The following is a 16,913-nucleotide window of genomic DNA, read 5'->3' on the forward strand; positions in this document are numbered from 1 at the left end:
GTATTTCAAGGGCCAAGTTAGGAATGAGTTCCCTTTTCTAGGAAAAGGATAATATATCTAATTGCTGTACTTCAAGGGCCAAATCAGGAAAGAGTTCCCTTTCCCAGGAAAACTATAATATTATATCTAACTGCTGTACTTCAAGGGCCAAATCAGGAAAGGTTTCCCCTTCCCAGAAAAAAGGAAATATTATATCTAACTGCTGTATTTCAAGGGCCAAGTTAGGAATGAGTTCCCTTTTCTAGGAAAAGGATATCTAATTGCTGTACTTCAAGGGCCAAATCAGGAAAGAGTTCTCCCTTCCCAGGAAAAATATAATATTATATCTAACTGCTGTACTTCAAGGGCCAAGTTAGGAATGAGTTCCCCTTCGAAGGAAAAATATAATATTATATCTAACTGCTGTACTTCAAGGGCCAAATCAGGAAAGGATTCCCCTTTCAAGGAAAAAGATAATATTATATTTAACTACTGTACTTCAAGGGCCAAGTTAGGAATGAGTTCCCCTTCCCAGGAAAAATATAATATTATATCTATCTGCTGTACTTCGAGGGCCAAATCAGGAAAGAGTTCCCCTTCCGAGGAAAGAGATATTATATTTAACTGCTGTACTTCAAAGGCCAAATCAGGAAAGAGTTCCCCTTCCCAGGAAAAATATAATATTATATTTAAGTGCTGTACTTCAAGGGCCAAATCAGGAAAGGGTTCTCCCTTCCCAGGAAAAATATAATATTATATCTATCTGCTTTACTTCAAGTGCCAAATCAGGAAAAGGTTCCCCTTCCAAGGTAAGAAACAATATTATATCTAACTGCTATGCTTCGAGGGCCAAATCAGGAAAGAGTTCCTCTTCCCAGGAAAAATATAATATTATATCTAACTGCTGTACTTCGAGGGCCAAATCAGGAAAGGTTTCTCCTTCCCAGACAAGAAATAATATTATATCTAATGGCTGTGCTTCAAGGGCCAAATTAGGAAAGGTTTTCCCTCCGTAGGAAAAATACAATATCCTACCAACGAGTGGGAGAGTGAGGGATTTGGGTTCACCTTCTGCCTCCACAAGTGACGCTGTGACTCCGTTTGTTGTGTTTCTTTTCGCCTCCACTCCTACAAAGTTTGAGGCTGGTCTGAGTTCTGCCTTTGCTCGCATGCTCCCCCTTTGTAAATGGGGGCCATGTTTAGCGCACTATTTTTTAAAAAATCTTGTTTTTGTTTACTTTTGGGTAAAGACCAGATATTGAGAGGGACACCTTGTTTTTGTTGACTTTTGGGGTAGAGCAAAGACATTGAGAAGGACACCTACAAACACCTTAAATTCACGTCAGGGGTAATTTTTGACTCACTTCGAATTGCTCTTGTATGTTTTCATGTAACTTCTGGAAAATCCACCTCTGTGCTACCAAATTGGGGGGGAAAAAAGGCAGGTTGGGGATTTCCTGTATCTCAGAATTAAGTGCTCTACGTTTTTAGAATTCGTTGTCAATGTCCCAGATGTCCCCGGAGAGGGCATTGGCGGCGCTCTGGATGGTCCACGTCGCCAGGGCCAGCTGGTTCTTGAAGAGGGTCTCGTTGAAAGCGCTTTGGTTGCTCTTCCAAACGCTGAGCTGGTCCAGCATAGACTGGAGGGTGTGGGGGCCGGAGCCAAAGAAGATGTGGCGGAGCGGGGTGTCCTTCGGGGAGACGTAGGGCGACAGGAAGTGGTACTCCACCTTCAGGAGAGACAGAAGACACGGCTGAGATAGGCAAGACCGCACACTTCCACTGAAGAGGACAATGCAATTCTAAACTGTGTAAACAAGAGGATAGTGTCTAAGCATGGGCAAACTTGGGCCCTCCCTCCAGGTGTTTTGGACTTCAACTCCTACAATTCTTAACAGATGGTACGCTGTTAGGAATGGTGGGAGTTGGAGTCCAAAACACCTGGAGAGAGGGCCCAAGTATTCAATATGGAGGGTGGGTATGGTACCACTGTATATTACTACTACTATTATTACCACTCCATCTGGAGAGACTTATTTTGCATAGAATTACGGAAAAAATAGACCCATGTCTGATCCCACAGCAAGCTGGCTTCATAAAAGACAAAAGCTGCACATCGCAAGTGCTGAACCTGACTCAGCACATAGAAGATGGCTTTGAAAGGCAGATCACAGGAGCACCGAAAGCACTGATAAGCCCTTGGCTTACTGTAAGTATCTTAGGCAAAAGAGTGTTGGATTAGCCCTCAGGCTTGTGTTCTGAGATAACACTAAAATACTGTTGTTTTTTTAAATATATATGCTGCCCCCAAAGACTCTTGATTGCTGCAGGAAACTGCTTTTAAAACTTCACCCACAGAGGCACACGTGAGGCAGATGTTGTGAACAACAAAACAATGATGTTTATTTAAGAGAACTGGAACAATTCAGGTATAAAGCTTAGCTGTTTCAAAGTAGTGACTTAAAAAGTGTGTGGTTACTTTAAGCAGTTCAGACTTAGTTACACAGGAACACTTCCCTCTCCCTGCACAGAATTTACTGTCAGGATTGCTTCTCTGAAAGTAATTTCTAAAGACCAGCACAGATAGTCCTATCCTGGATCTATCTCTTCACTCCTCCACCAGCTATCTCCCTAATAGCTGTAGAAATCTTTTCACTGTCTCTGCTAGCCAACTGACCAATTTCAGGCCTCCCTCATTAACCCTTCACCATTCCTCTAACTCCCAGCTCCTTCTTCTTTGACCCTCACAGTCAATTCCACTCGACACCCAGATTCAATCTGTCTGACAGGGTTTCAAAACATCCCCTAAAAGCCATTTTTTTCCTTTGCCAAATTAAACTCTGCCCACTCTCACTCAGCCAATTACAGTCTTCCCTCATTTCCAAAATGGCTGCTGAACTTCTTGGGTCTACGTTCCTAGGCTTTTCCTAAGCTAACAGGTAGGGAATTCACTACATTTCGAGAAGAGAGATGTTCCATATTCAATTACAGTAAAATTAATATCTTATTTTTGTGTGTGTGCATGCAATGCTTACGTTTTATGCTTCCTAGGGTTGCAAAATGACAACCTACCTTCATAATCCGGTCATTCAAAGCCCGGCAAGCCACAGTGTTGGTGAGGTCAGTGTTTGCGATGTCGTGAATCAGGGCCTGCGTGGCTCGGTTGAAGTCTCCGCGGGCCGACATGAGCCACTGCACACCTAAGCCTATTTTCTACAGGAAAAAAAACCAACAGAAATTCAGCATTTGTAGGAAGTACAACAAGGTTTTCGCCAGTTGTCACAGTGACGACAGAGAGAACGGCAGGAAAACCGAACCTTGGTAGTGAATTATGGGAATGGAACCCGTCTCCTTTTGAGTCTCACTTAAGAGAGGAAAGTGGGTCATACAGATATTTAAGAATACATATAGTAATAATACCAAAGTCTTACTTGTAACACTCAGCCCCCCATTTACGGAGCTTTATAATCCAGATTATTAAAATCAGAAAATCCACATTATCTGCTTTGAACTGGATTATATTTTTATGATTATTTCAGCAAACATTTTAATGAATATTTCTGCCAATATTTTAGGAATATTTTCCTGAAAATATATTTGTGAATATTTTGATTATTTCTGAGAATATTTTTCTAAACATTTCTGCATATATTTTTCTGAACATATTTTATGAATATTTTTTATTATTCCTGGGAATATTTTTATGACTATTTTTTGAAATAATTTGTTGAACATTTTTGTGAATATTTCTGCAAATATGTTCTGTAAGTCTTTTTGTGGCTATTTTAATGAATATTTCTGACAATATTTTGTGATTATTTCAATGAATATTTTTGTGATTATTTCAATGAATATTTTTATCAATATTTTTATCAATATTTTTTGAAATAATGTATTGATCAGTTTTTGAATATTTCTGCAAGTATTTTAGGAATATTTTCCTGAAAATATATTTGTGAATATTTGGATTATTTCTGAGAATATTTTTCTAAACATTTCTGCATATATTTTTCTGAATATTTTTTATTATTCCTGGGAATATTTTTATGATTATTTTTTTGAAAAAAATTGGTGAACATTTCTATGAATATTTCTCCAAATATGTTATGAATTCCATAACTCTTTTTGTGGCTATTTTAATGAATATTTGACAATATTTTTCTGATTATTTCAATGAATATTTGTGCAAATATTTTTATCAATATTTTTTGAAATAATGTATTGATCAGTTTTTGAATATTTCTGCCAATATTTTAGGAATATTTTCCTGAAAATATATTTGTGAATATTTGGATTATTTCTGAGAATATTTTTCTAAACATTTCTGCATATATTTTTCTGAACATATTTTGTGAATATTTTTTTATTATTCCTGGGAATATTTTTATGACTATTTTTTGAAATAAGTTGTTGAACATTTTTGTGAATATTTCTGCAAATATGTTACGAATTCCATAACTCTTCTTGTGGCTATTTTAATGAATATTTCTGACAATATTTTTGTGATTATTTCAATGAATATTTGTGCAAATATTTTTATCAATATTTTTTGAAATAATGTATTGATCGGTTTTTGAATATTTCTGCAAATATTTTAGGAATATTTTCCTGAAAATATATTTGTGAATATTTGGATTATTTCTGAGAATATTTTTCTAAAAATTTCTGCATATATTTTTCTGAACATATTTTGTGAATATTTTTAATTATTATTCCTGGGAACATTTTTATGACTATTTTTTGAAATAATTTGTTGAACATTTTTGTGAATATTTCTGCAAATATGTTCTGTAAGTCTTTTTGTGGCTATTTTAATGAATATTTCTGACAATATTTTTTGATTATTTCAATGAATATTTTTTGTGATTATTTCAATGAAAATTTGTGCAAATATTTTTATCAATATTTTTTGAAATAATGTATTGATTGGTTTTTGAATATTTCTGCAAATATTTTAGGAATATTTTCCTGAAAATATATTTGTGAATATTTGGATTATTTCTGAGAATATTTTTCTAAACATTTCTGCATATATTTTTGTGAATATTTTTTTTATTATTCCTGGGAATATTTTTATGACTATTTTTTGAAAAAAAATTGTTGAACATTTTTGTGAATATTTCTGCAAATATATTACGAATTCTGTAACTCTTTTTGCGGCAATTTTAATGAATATTTCTGACAATATTTTTGTGATTGTTTCAATGAATATTTTTGTGATTATTTCAATGAATATTTGTGCAAATATTTTTATCAATATTTTCTGAAATAATGTATTGATCAGTTTTTGAGTATTTCTGCAAATATTTTAGGAATACTTTCCTGAAAATATATTTTTTGAATATTTGGATTATTTCTGAGAATATTTTTCTAAACATTTCTGCATATATTTTTCTGAATATTTTTTTTATTATTCCTGGGGATATTTTTATGACTATTTTTTTGAAATAATTTGTTGAACATTTTTGTGAATATTTCTGCAAATATATTACGAATTCCTTAACTCTTTTTGTGGCTATTTTAATGAATATTTCTGACAATATCTTTGTGATTATTTCTGACAATATTTATTTCTGATTATTTCAATGAATATTTGTACTAATATTTTTATCAATATTTTTTGAAATAATGTATTGATCGGTTTCTGAATATTTCTGCAAATATTTAAATGTTTTATAGTTATATGCTATTGTTTTAGTTATCATGCAAGATAACTACAAGAGAGGAGATTCCATCTGAACATTAGGAAGAACTTCCTGACTGTGAGAGCCGTTCAGCAGTGGAACTCTCTGCCCCGGAGTGTGGTGGAGGCTCCTTCTTTGGAAGCTTTTAAGCAGAGGCTGGACAGCCATCTGTCAGGGGTGATTTGAATGCAATGTTCCTGCTTCTTGGCAGGGGGTTGGACTGGATGGCCCATGAGGTCTCTTCCAACTCTTTGATTCTATGATTCTATGCTTTGGTTTTGTATATATGTTGGCACTGAATCTTGCCATTACTTGATGTACACTGCTTTGAGTCCCCCCAGGGGTGAGAAAAGCTGTATATAAATGCAGTAAGTAAGTAAGTAAATAATATCAGTCAATATTGCCATAATGTCCAGTACAAAGCAGATAATCTGGATTTTATATGGCAGTGTAGAAGAGGCCTCAGCTTCTGCAGAGTTGTTCCTAAAGAGCCAACGCTATTCTGCTAACTTTAATTTTCTTCAGGACACTGCAACTAACAATATTACTACTAATTGTATTTCTTACCCACCTCTCCTCGTGGTTCAAGGTGGGTCACAGCACAATTAAAACACATAAACATTGTAAACATTCTATAAATACATTCATATTTCTATAAAAGATAGGTATTAAAATGCATTTCTATAAAATACATATTAAAATACACAGAACAGAGATTAAACACAAGCTATGGGTTTAAAAATTAAAAAAAACATACACACGTATATATATACACACACACACATGTAGACATACACATGCAGACACACACATATAGATGTACATATATACATATATAAACACATATGTATGCACATACACTGACATATAAAGATATATGTATACACATGTATGCATACACATACATAGATACTTACACATGATAATAATAATAATAATAATAATAATAATAATAAACTTTATAACCCACCCCCTCTCCCTGAAGGGACTCATATACACACGTATACATCTACACATTTATAGATGTACATATATAATATATACACACATACATGCATAAACATATAGACATATGTATGCATACATTAGGCTTGGGTAACAACGGAAAAATTTGTTTCTAAACCCGTTTTGTTTTTAGGGGGCCCTTGCGTTTCGTTTTTTTAAAGAATTCCGATTTTTTTCTTTAAAAAATTTCGAAATTTACGAAATTTCATAAATTTCAAATTGATTCGTTAATGGCGGACGCGATTGCGCAATATGCTAAAAAAACCTTCAAATGGGACAGGGGGAACTTCTGAAGCTTCCCTCTCCCTCTGTTGTTGACTGTTGGTGTGATAAAACAAACAACTATATTATATTATATTATAATATTATTGTATATTATGTTATTATAATATTCTTATATTATATTAATAATAATATAATTAATAATAATTAATAATATTATTGTATTATTATGTATTATATTATATTATTGTATATTATAATATTATTATATTATATTATTGTATATTATATTATTATAATATATTGTATTATATATTATATATTATTATATTACATTACGAAAATAATTATGAAATAATTACGAAAATTGGAAAAATTGTTTTGATTCTTAATTACTCCTCACACTATTCCTGCATGGCTCGATATTGGATCATAACCTAATTTAAATACGAATTAATAACGAATTACGAAATTAACGAATGAAACCGCCCAAGCCTAGTATACATGTATACATAGGCACACACACATAAGCACACATATGCACACATGTATGCATACATATACACATACAGGCATTTACACATGCATACATACACATGTATACACAGATATATATATATATACACACAGATATATACACACACACATGTACACATATACACATATATAGATGCACATATATACACATACATACTTATGCATACATACATATATACACATACACGCAAACACGTACACATGTATACAGATATATATACACAGACATATATATGGTCAATTAGAAGTAGAACGCCCCATTCCTCATTACCTGTAGGTCTTTCCTGTACATCAGGAACTTTCCTACAAGCCGGAGCAGCCTGTCGTTGTAGCTGGTGTAGTCCAGGTACAGCTCGTGGTCGTGCGTCATCCGGAGAGCCATGCGGCCGGCGATTTCGGCAGCCATGCGCATCGTACTGTCCAGCTGACCAGCAGAGGAACCAAAGGAGCTGAGTAGGTTGGTGATAGTATCGTCCTCTGTTCCCAGGTAGGGGTAAACCTTTTCGCCCTGCAAGAGAGAAGCAGACCTATGGAAACCTCAGACACAATGCGTCCACTTAATGAGTGTATTTGTGGTATTTCCGCAATGTTTATGTGTTTTAATTACTCTGTAACGCTCCTCAATCCATGAGGAGGTTTTGTAATGGCATGTCTTTATCCTTGGCAGTTTAAAGACATGGTTCTTCAGTTTAACAGCTGAGTTACCTGTGTGCCATTACAGGAATGCATGCTCAAAGGGTTGACTTCTAACAAGGTCATGATTTCCTTGACTAGTGGTTTTCAAAAGGTGGTCTCCACATGTTTGTGCAGATTCACATTTGCCAAACAGATGTGACATCATTTTTAGCTTTTCAATTAGTTTATGGTGCACCTCTAGACTGGACTACTGTAATGCACTCTACGTGGGGCTACCCTTGAAGAGGGCCGGAAACTACAACTTGTCCAACGCTCAGCAGCCAGATTAATAACTGGGGCTAGTTATAGGGAGCACTTGATTCCTATGTTTAAGGAGCTCCACGGGCTGCCATTTATTTTCCGGTCCCAATTCAAGCTACAGGTCATCACGTACAAAGCCCTAAACGGTTAGGGACCCGCCTACCTTCGTGACCGCATCTCCCTCCATGTACCAACCCGGGCCCTACGATCTTCGGGGGCGGTCCTCCTTTCACCCCTACCAATCTCACAAGCTTGTCTTGTGGGAACAAGGGAGAAAACCTTTGAACGTCTCTTCAGTAGAGACGTTCAAAAAGAACCTTAAAACCTGGCTCTTCCACTGCGCCTTTGGTGAGTAGGTGCAACAACATGACATTTTGCGCCCCCCAAATGGGAAGTTTAGCCCCATATCTCTATGTATTTTGTGAGTTCCCCGTAAATGTCCTGCTCCTACTTTATCTCATTTCAGTTTTTTAATTTGTTTTATCCTGTATATGTGGCCCGCCCATTGTTATTATTTATTTATTTCGGTTACTTCTACCCCGCCCTTCTCACCCCCGAGGGGGGACTCAGGGCGGCTTACAAAAGAAGGCACAATTCGATGCCCATGTCAAATATACATACATACAAAACAGCAATTAAACAATTAACAGGTTAAAATCATCAGTACATAACACAATCAGTAAACTAATCTCATGCTCAATGTTCAGAGTTCCATAAATCCATTCTGTTCAGTCAATTCCTGCCCATCATCAAGGTCCTTCCTCTAGCTGCCAGAACGTCCAAATGTCTGGTCCCACATCCAAGTTTTCAGTTTTTTTCTAAATGACAAGAGGGAAGTCGCCGATCTAATCTCCCCGGGGAGTGAATTCCACAGGTGAGGGGCCACCACCGAGAAGGCCCTGCTTCTCGTCCCCGCCAATCTCACTTGTGATAGAGGCGGGGTCGAGAGCAGGGCCTCCCCAGAAGATCTTAAACTCCGAAGTGAGACGTAGAGGGAGATCCGTTCGGACAGATACACTGGGCCGGAACCGTATAGGGTTTTGTAGGTCAAAACCAGCACTTTGAATTGTGCTCGGAACTGGATCGGCAGCCAGTGGAGCTGACATAACAGGGGGGTGGTGTGCTCCCTGTATGCCGCTCCGGTGAGCAATCTGGCTGCCTAGTTGGAGTTTCCGAGCAGTCTTCAAAGGCAACCCCACGTAGAGTGCATTGCAGTAATCTAATCGGGATGTAACAAGATGTATTGTTATTGTGATTGTGTTTATTAAAATGTTATATTATGACTGTGGGTTTTTTTTCTTTTTAAATGTAATTTTGAAGATGCTGTTGTTATTTGTTGTTTATGTTTTATTGCTGTAATATCTTTTCCAGGCTTATTATTATTATTATTATTATTAACTTTATGTGTACCCCGCTAGCATCTCCCGAAGGACTCGATGTGGCTTACATAGGCCAAGGCCTCACAACACAACACAACACAACACAAACAATACAACAACCAAAAGCAAATTAAAAACAGTTAAAGCTCCTGACTGTGAGAGCCGTTCAGCAGTGGAACTCTCTGCCCCGGAGTGTGGTGGAGGCTCCTTCTTTGGAAGCTTTTAAACAGGGGCTGGATGGCCATCTGTCAGGGGAGATTTGAATGCAATATTCCTGCTTCTTGACAGAATGGGGTTGGACTGGATGGCCCATGAGGTCTCTTCCAACTCTTTAATTCTATGATTCTATGAAAGCAATATTAACGTGGGCTTGATCCCATGTAAGCCGCTCCGAGTCACCACTGGGGAGATGGTGGCGGGGTATAAATAACATTTATTATTTATTGTGCTGGTACGACTGTACCAGGAGCTCCAACTTCTTTTTCTTTCTTTGAGTGTTTGCATGTATTCCGAAGTTCCATGCATTTTGCAATAAGGTGGCTTCTCTTGGTTTGCAATTATAGGGCCAACGACCCATCAATCATCATTATATTCTTTAGTTCCGCCCGCTTTTCTGGGTTTAGGACAGAAAAAGCGGACCTCTAGTTCAGTTCACACAGAGAAGCTTTTTGTACAGGACGTGAATCAGTTTCACCTGTGGAAAGCTTCATCTTTTACAGATTTTGCTGGGGGGATCTAGTCCCACAGCTCTACAGCTTTTGCTGGAGGGGATCCAGTCCCACACCTCTACAGACAACTACAGCATAGCCTTTGTTGGGGAATTTAGTTCCACAACGCTACAGCCAGCTCTTTGCTGGAGAAATACAGCTCCACGGTTTGACAGCCAGCCTTCGCTGGGAATTGAAGACCTCCTTTCCTCTTGGAAATCTACAAAAGGACTTTGTTTGGTAAGGACCACTCACGGCAGCCATAACGCAATTTGGACCGGGTGTAGGGGCCCACGCCAGCAGACCCTAAGACAGATTGCCCAGGTAGAGGTCAAGGATTTCCCTTGTAGAAGGAAGAAACAGTTTATGAAGAAAGTTGCCTGTCCCTTCTGGGCAGGGGCGGCTCGTCCATTACGCGAAGTAAGTGGTCGCAGAACACTTTTTTTTGCCAGGGGCGCAGAGGTGCGTCTGTAAATGCCCCTCGACCGCCACTTGAGGAGCGCCCCCTCGGCTCACAACACCCTAGCAGTCTGGGGGGAGCCTCGGCTTTCTTGCCTGGCTGCCGGGCGATCCTCTTCCCAAAGGGGCCGGGCCCTTGAGCCTCGCCTCCCCTCTCGTTCCTGCTCTACCCGGCCACCGGGTGCGGAGTAGAGCCGGCGCTCAATCGTTCTCCGCGTTCGATCCCTTTCCCATGACCGGCTCCCTTTCCTGAATCCCCCGGTGCTCCACCCTCCTCCTCTCCAATCCACAGGTGGGCCAAAGGGTGGAGCCGCCGCACCTGGCCCTCTTCGGGTCCGGAGGCGTGTCTGAAGACCCCAGCATGCGCACCAAAGGTCGCCTCTTCTCCTGACTTTCTCTTCAGCCATTGGGACCAAGAGAGAGAGAGAGAGAGAGAGAGAGAGAGAGAGCGCGCCCCTCCGGCTGGAGGTATCTCCCATCTCCGCTCCCTCCTTTGTTTTTGCGCCTACCTTCAGGAAAGGTGGGCATCTCCACCTCTGTCTCTCTCTCTCTTGGTCCCAAATGGCTGAGGAGAAAGTCAGGAGAAGAGGTGACTTTTGGTGCACACGCCGGGGTCTTCAGGTACGCCTCCAGACCCAAAGCGGGCCAGGCAAGGGAGCAAATGCGGCAAGGTGAACTATTACTGGGATGTATAGTTCACCTACAATCAAAGAGCATTCTGAACTCCACCAATGATGGAATTGAACCAAATATGGCACACAGAACTCCCACGACGAACAGAAAATATATATCAATGAGGGGGGGGGGTGCGGGGCGGCGCCAAAATACTGTTTGCTTACCGTTGAAAATTACCTAGGGCCGCCTCTGCTTGTGGGCAAGATTAAGAAAGCCACCAGTTGATTCAAAGCTTTGAAGTATTTGTTTGATTTAGTGAAGATTTAAGCACTAATAAAGAACTTTGTTAAACTTTCCAAGCTTCTAAAGACTTTGTATAGGGAAAACCAAAAGGCCTCTCAGCCGAGGCACCCCCGGCATCCCATTGGGCATACAGAAAACACGTCCTGTCTACAGACTCTTTCACAGGCCTAGCGCGTGACAGCACATTTATATTATTATTATTTCCAATAGGTTATGGAATTTCCAATTATGAGCAGGACTAGAGTTGCCTGCTACTTGTAAGTCTGAAGTGTAAACAAAGAGCTTACGTTAGAGAAGCTGAATGAAATAGCTGGGATTCCTGAGTAGGCGATGAACGGGAAGCTTGCGTCATCCAAACGAAGCGGCTTCCTGCAGAAGAAACAAATCAGCTCTTAGTCTCAGTGTTTTAGAACAATGTGCTTCAACACCGCTCAACAACAGACAAACAAATCCATCCTGACTACAACCAAAGGTAGGACCAAATCTGTATTTATGCTTGTGGTGCAGCTGGTTGGGAGTCACATGCATTCAAATCACTTTCCAGCTTCATGAGGGTATGCTTTTTGAATTCCGGCCACCGGGGGAGCTGATGCTTCACCGTCCACTTATGACACCGATGGAGTACTTCCTCATTCTTTTGCACGCTGCTGGAGAGTTTTATGGCGTCGTAAATTTGTTCATTAGCCTCCTCGCATAAGCGGTACCTAAATTTCCTACTTGACAGATTCAACTATCTTTTGGGCTACAAAGGTCGACAGCAAGCTAGACAAATGGTCGGGAGCTTACTCCAACTCAGGCTGACTTCAACTCATGACCATGATTTTAATGCAGCTGACTCCCAACCAGGTATTTAATCCTGTTTTTATATTTGGAGATTTCAAATTGTATTGAAATGCTTTTAATATAAGCAGCTTTGAGTCTCCCTGTGGGGAGAAAAAGCAGGGCAGAAACATAAACATAATAATAATAATGCTTTTGTCTCCTTGAGATCTGATAGAAGAAACCCCACAACAGCAGAACTAATATCTCAGGTTTTCATATCTCTACTTCTTGTCGTCCTCCTGGAGGGTTCATGACTAATCCAATTTCATTGCAACCACATCTGAACAGCGAATGGAAACATTTCCATACTTACTCTTTGGAGGCCAGGACGTCCTTAATGTTGCTGGAAGACAGCTTGAACTACAAGAGGAAAACAATACGTAAATATGCGATTTTTTAAAAAAAAAGTTCAGATATAAATTGATTTTTTCCCCCAAACGTTTTTTTAAATCGTGTCAGAAGTGACTTGAGAACATACTTCAAGTCGCTTCTGGTGTGAGAGAATCAGCTGTCTATAAAGACACTGCCCAGGGGATGCCCAGAAGTGTTACCATGTGCTTCTCTCATGTCCCCGCTGTTGAAGTTGTTTGCAATTTATAATGTATGGATGGATGTTTAAATGCACTAACTATATAATGTATTCCTGTGTGGAAAGAGTTAACTGAACCATGGAGGGAACGGCATTCCTAGAGAGGTCATAAATCAAGTGTATAGAACAAATGGACACAGCATCATGCGTCATATGTCATACGTCACTCTGGAATGCAAGAGGTGTGGACTAGTACTGATAACGGTTAGAGATGTCACTCTGGAATGCAAGAGGTGTGGACTAGTACTGATAACTGTTAGTGTGTTCGCAATGTTACGATCAGACGGTAAAGAAAGAAAGTTTACGATGTGCTGAGTGTTAAGTAGCTTCTAATGTATATAGCTGTAAAATTAAGTAGTTTATAGCCTAAAGTGGCTGTGATTGATCTGCTCCTGCCTTGCTGTGCTGCCGATGCCACTGTCACCCGCATAGGACATTGGAGTTGACAGATGATGTCAGAAGTGACTTGAGAACATACTGCAAGTCGCATCTGACGTGAGAGAATCAGTCTCCTATAAAAACATTGCCCAGGGGACAGCCAAATGTGTTGCCATCCTGTGGGAGGCTTCTCTCATGTCCCCGCGTAGGAAGTTGGAGCTGACATATGATGTCAGAAGTGACTTGAGAACATACCGCAAGCCACTTCTGGTGTGAGAGAATCAGCCTCTTATAAATCCACTGCCCAGGGGAAGCCCAGATGTGTTACCATCCTGTGGGAGGCTCCTGTCATGTCCCCGCATAGAAAGCTGGAGCTGACAGACAGGAGCTCACCCCATCTCGTGGATTCAACCACTGACCCTCAGGTCAGCACTTCAGCTGGCACAAGGGTTTAACGCATTGGGACACCACGGCTCTTTTTCCAACATCATAAGCAGTCAATTATTTTCTAGTACACGTCTTCTACTACTTATACATTTCTTAGAATTAATTAGCCTTCTCCCACAAAAATAATAAAATTTGAAAACAAAATTATCTTCTGGGTTTGAAAGTATTATTTCTTGATTAACTGTGCGTTCCTTACTTTGAAAGGAGTTGTTCTACTCCAGAAAGTTTGTTTACATTGCGTAACCCAGGCCTGGGCAAACTTGGGCCCTCCAGGTGTTTTGGACTTCAACTCTCACAATTCCTAACAGCCTACCAGCTGTTAGGAATTGTGGGAGTTGGAGTTCAAAACACCTGGAAGGCCCAGATTTGCCCAGGCTTGATATAGAAGCACAGAAGGCAGCAATGCCCATTGCAGTGATCTCAAATGAACTATACAGTCCTTTTGCATGTTGTGTTGCTGCAGAAGACCTACAAGCCATCCTAAACAATTTCACAGAAGCATATGAGAAGCTCGGCCTGTCATTGAACATTGAGAAAACCAAAGTGCTCTTCTAGCAGTCACCAGCCAATCCCTCTCCAATGCCAGAGATACAGCTTAATGGTGTAACATTAGAAAATGTTGATCATTTCCGCTCCCTTGGCATCCACCTCTCCACAAAAGTCAATATTGACACTGAAATGCAACACCGCCTGAGCTCTGCAAGTGCAGCATTTTTCCGAATGAAGCAGAGAGTGTTTGAGGACCCGGACATCCGTAGGGATACCAAGGTGCTTGTTTATAAAGCTATTGTCCTCCCAACCCTGCTATATGCCTGCAAAACGTGGACTGTCTACAGACGTCACATGCAACTCCTGGAAAGATTCCATTAGCGTTGCCTCTGGAAAATCCTGCAAATCTCTTGGGAAGACAGACAGACAAATGTCAGCGTGCTGGAAGAAGCAAAGACCACCAGCACTGAAGCGATGGTCCTCTGCCATCAACTCCGCTGGATCAGCCATGTTGTCCAGATTCCCGACCACCGTCTTCCAAAGCAGTTGCTCTACTCCGAACTCAAGCATGGAAAATGGAATGTTGGTGGACAGGAAAAGAGATTTAAAGATGGGCTCAGAGCCAACCTTAAAAACTTTGGCATAGATACTGAGAACTGGGAAGTCCTGGCCCTTGAGTGCTCTAGCTGGAGGTCAGCTGTGACCAGCAGTGCTGTAGAATTTGAAGAGGCACGAGTGGAGGGCGAAAGAGAGAAACGTGCCAAGAGGAAGGCGCGTCACTCCAACCCTGACCGGGACCGCCTTCCACCTGGAAACCAATGCCCTCACTGTGGGAGAACATGCGAGTCAAGGATAGGGCTCCATAGTCACCTACCGAGCCACCCTGGAGGATTATCCTACTCGGACAACGAGGGATCGCCTAAGAAGTAAGTGCTGCAGAAAAACAAGGCAAGCAATACAACAGTACTAGTCCACACCTCTTGCATTCCAGAGTGACGTCTCTAGCCGTCTCTAACCGTTATCTTCACTCCCCTTTGTAATTGCACCCCTCTAGATCTGTGCTCAAACACTTGTGAAGGGACGCGACTCACCCCTGTGACCGCTTCCTCCAACAGCCTTTTCAACATGGGGCTGGCAGAGAACTTGAAGTCCCGCGATCCTGTGGAACAAGATCCAGAAGCATGAGTTCCATGAGTTCTCCCCAGAGAAATCAGGTCAACAATATCCCTCCTCGCCTTCAGGAGGAAACTGAAATCGTAGTTATGGGACAAGGTCTTCGGGCAGCTTGCAGATAATTGACTATGACAAAGATGATAATGTTATGGAAAATGTACTATGGATAGGCTTCCAATTGTATTGTGTTCGCCGAATTCGTTTCTAGACAAAGCTAGACATTTTAGCTTTAAATAATATTTTAAACTAATTTAATGTATTATTCATGTGTAATTACTGTATGTATTATGTGTATGTAGTGGCATCGAATTGTGCTGGCTGTAAGCTACCCCAAGCTGTTCGATTGTTTTTGGCACTGAATGTTGGCCATTTTTGTTACACTTTGGAAGCAGTCCTGAGTCCCTTCAGGGAGAGATGAATGGTGATAAAGTATTAATAATAATAATGACTATTACCTGTAACGGCAGAATCCAAGTTGATATAAGCAAAGGCCTTCAAATGAAGCGAGGACGAATAGCCCTGAAGAGAAAGAAAAAAGGCATTGGCGATCAGATCTCCGGATAATTTAGCACATGAGTCACAACTCTTAAACCAACTTGTGAAATCTATGGACCTGATCCCAAAACCAGCATTTCTACACATTTCTACACAGCGTTTCTGCCGTTATTTCTGTGCAAACCACTTTGAGTTCCCCCCAGGGGGCAAGAAAAGCAGTATACATAAATATAAATACTGTAAATAAATCCAAGATGGTGTTGGGGTTCAGCCTGCATGTGAACCTGAACCTGATTCTCTGATTGCTGAACCTGAACCTGATTCTCTGATTGTATTTCCGGATGCTGCTGAAAATGTATTTCTCCCTGATGGTAATGAAAATGATTCTAAGGTCAGTGGCTTGGAAAGTGAAACTACACATTCTGATGAGAATGTTGCAGAGCCAAGCGGTGATAGCTCTTCAGAAGAGTTAACACCTGGCTGCCTTAATGAGGATAGAAAAGGACAGATTTGGAAAAACAGGAGTGAATCGCAGAGTCTGCGAAGGTCAAGCAGATTAAGGGAAAAGGAAGCTCAGGCTCCAAAGCCTGGAGGCGTGTCACGAAACAGTTTCTTCAGTATTAAGTGCCTCTCGCCGGATTGTCTCGTTAGATCAGGCATAATTTAGACTGAGGCATTACCTTGGTAGATTTCC

General features: G+C 40.3%; 1 protein-coding gene across 1 annotated transcript in view; it reads right to left on the reverse strand.

Annotated features, from left to right (window-relative positions):
- Positions 1-1,189: 1,189 nt before the first annotated feature.
- The window catches only part of TFRC (transferrin receptor), a 68,755-nt gene continuing 53,031 nt past the window's right edge, over positions 1,190-16,913 (reverse strand). The window contains exons 13-19 of the mRNA XM_067466123.1: positions 16,180-16,243; positions 15,643-15,710; positions 12,962-13,008; positions 12,114-12,195; positions 7,699-7,935; positions 3,052-3,192; positions 1,190-1,709 (exon numbers count right to left, since the gene is read on the reverse strand). Coding sequence (XP_067322224.1) covers positions 1,467-1,709; positions 3,052-3,192; positions 7,699-7,935; positions 12,114-12,195; positions 12,962-13,008; positions 15,643-15,710; positions 16,180-16,243 — 882 coding nt within the window. The 3' untranslated portion in view covers positions 1,190-1,466. The remainder of the gene's footprint in view (positions 1,710-3,051; positions 3,193-7,698; positions 7,936-12,113; positions 12,196-12,961; positions 13,009-15,642; positions 15,711-16,179; positions 16,244-16,913) is intronic.

This window comes from Anolis sagrei, chromosome 3 (assembly GCF_037176765.1).
Source record: "Anolis sagrei isolate rAnoSag1 chromosome 3, rAnoSag1.mat, whole genome shotgun sequence".
Lineage (NCBI taxonomy): Eukaryota > Metazoa > Chordata > Lepidosauria > Squamata > Dactyloidae > Anolis > Anolis sagrei.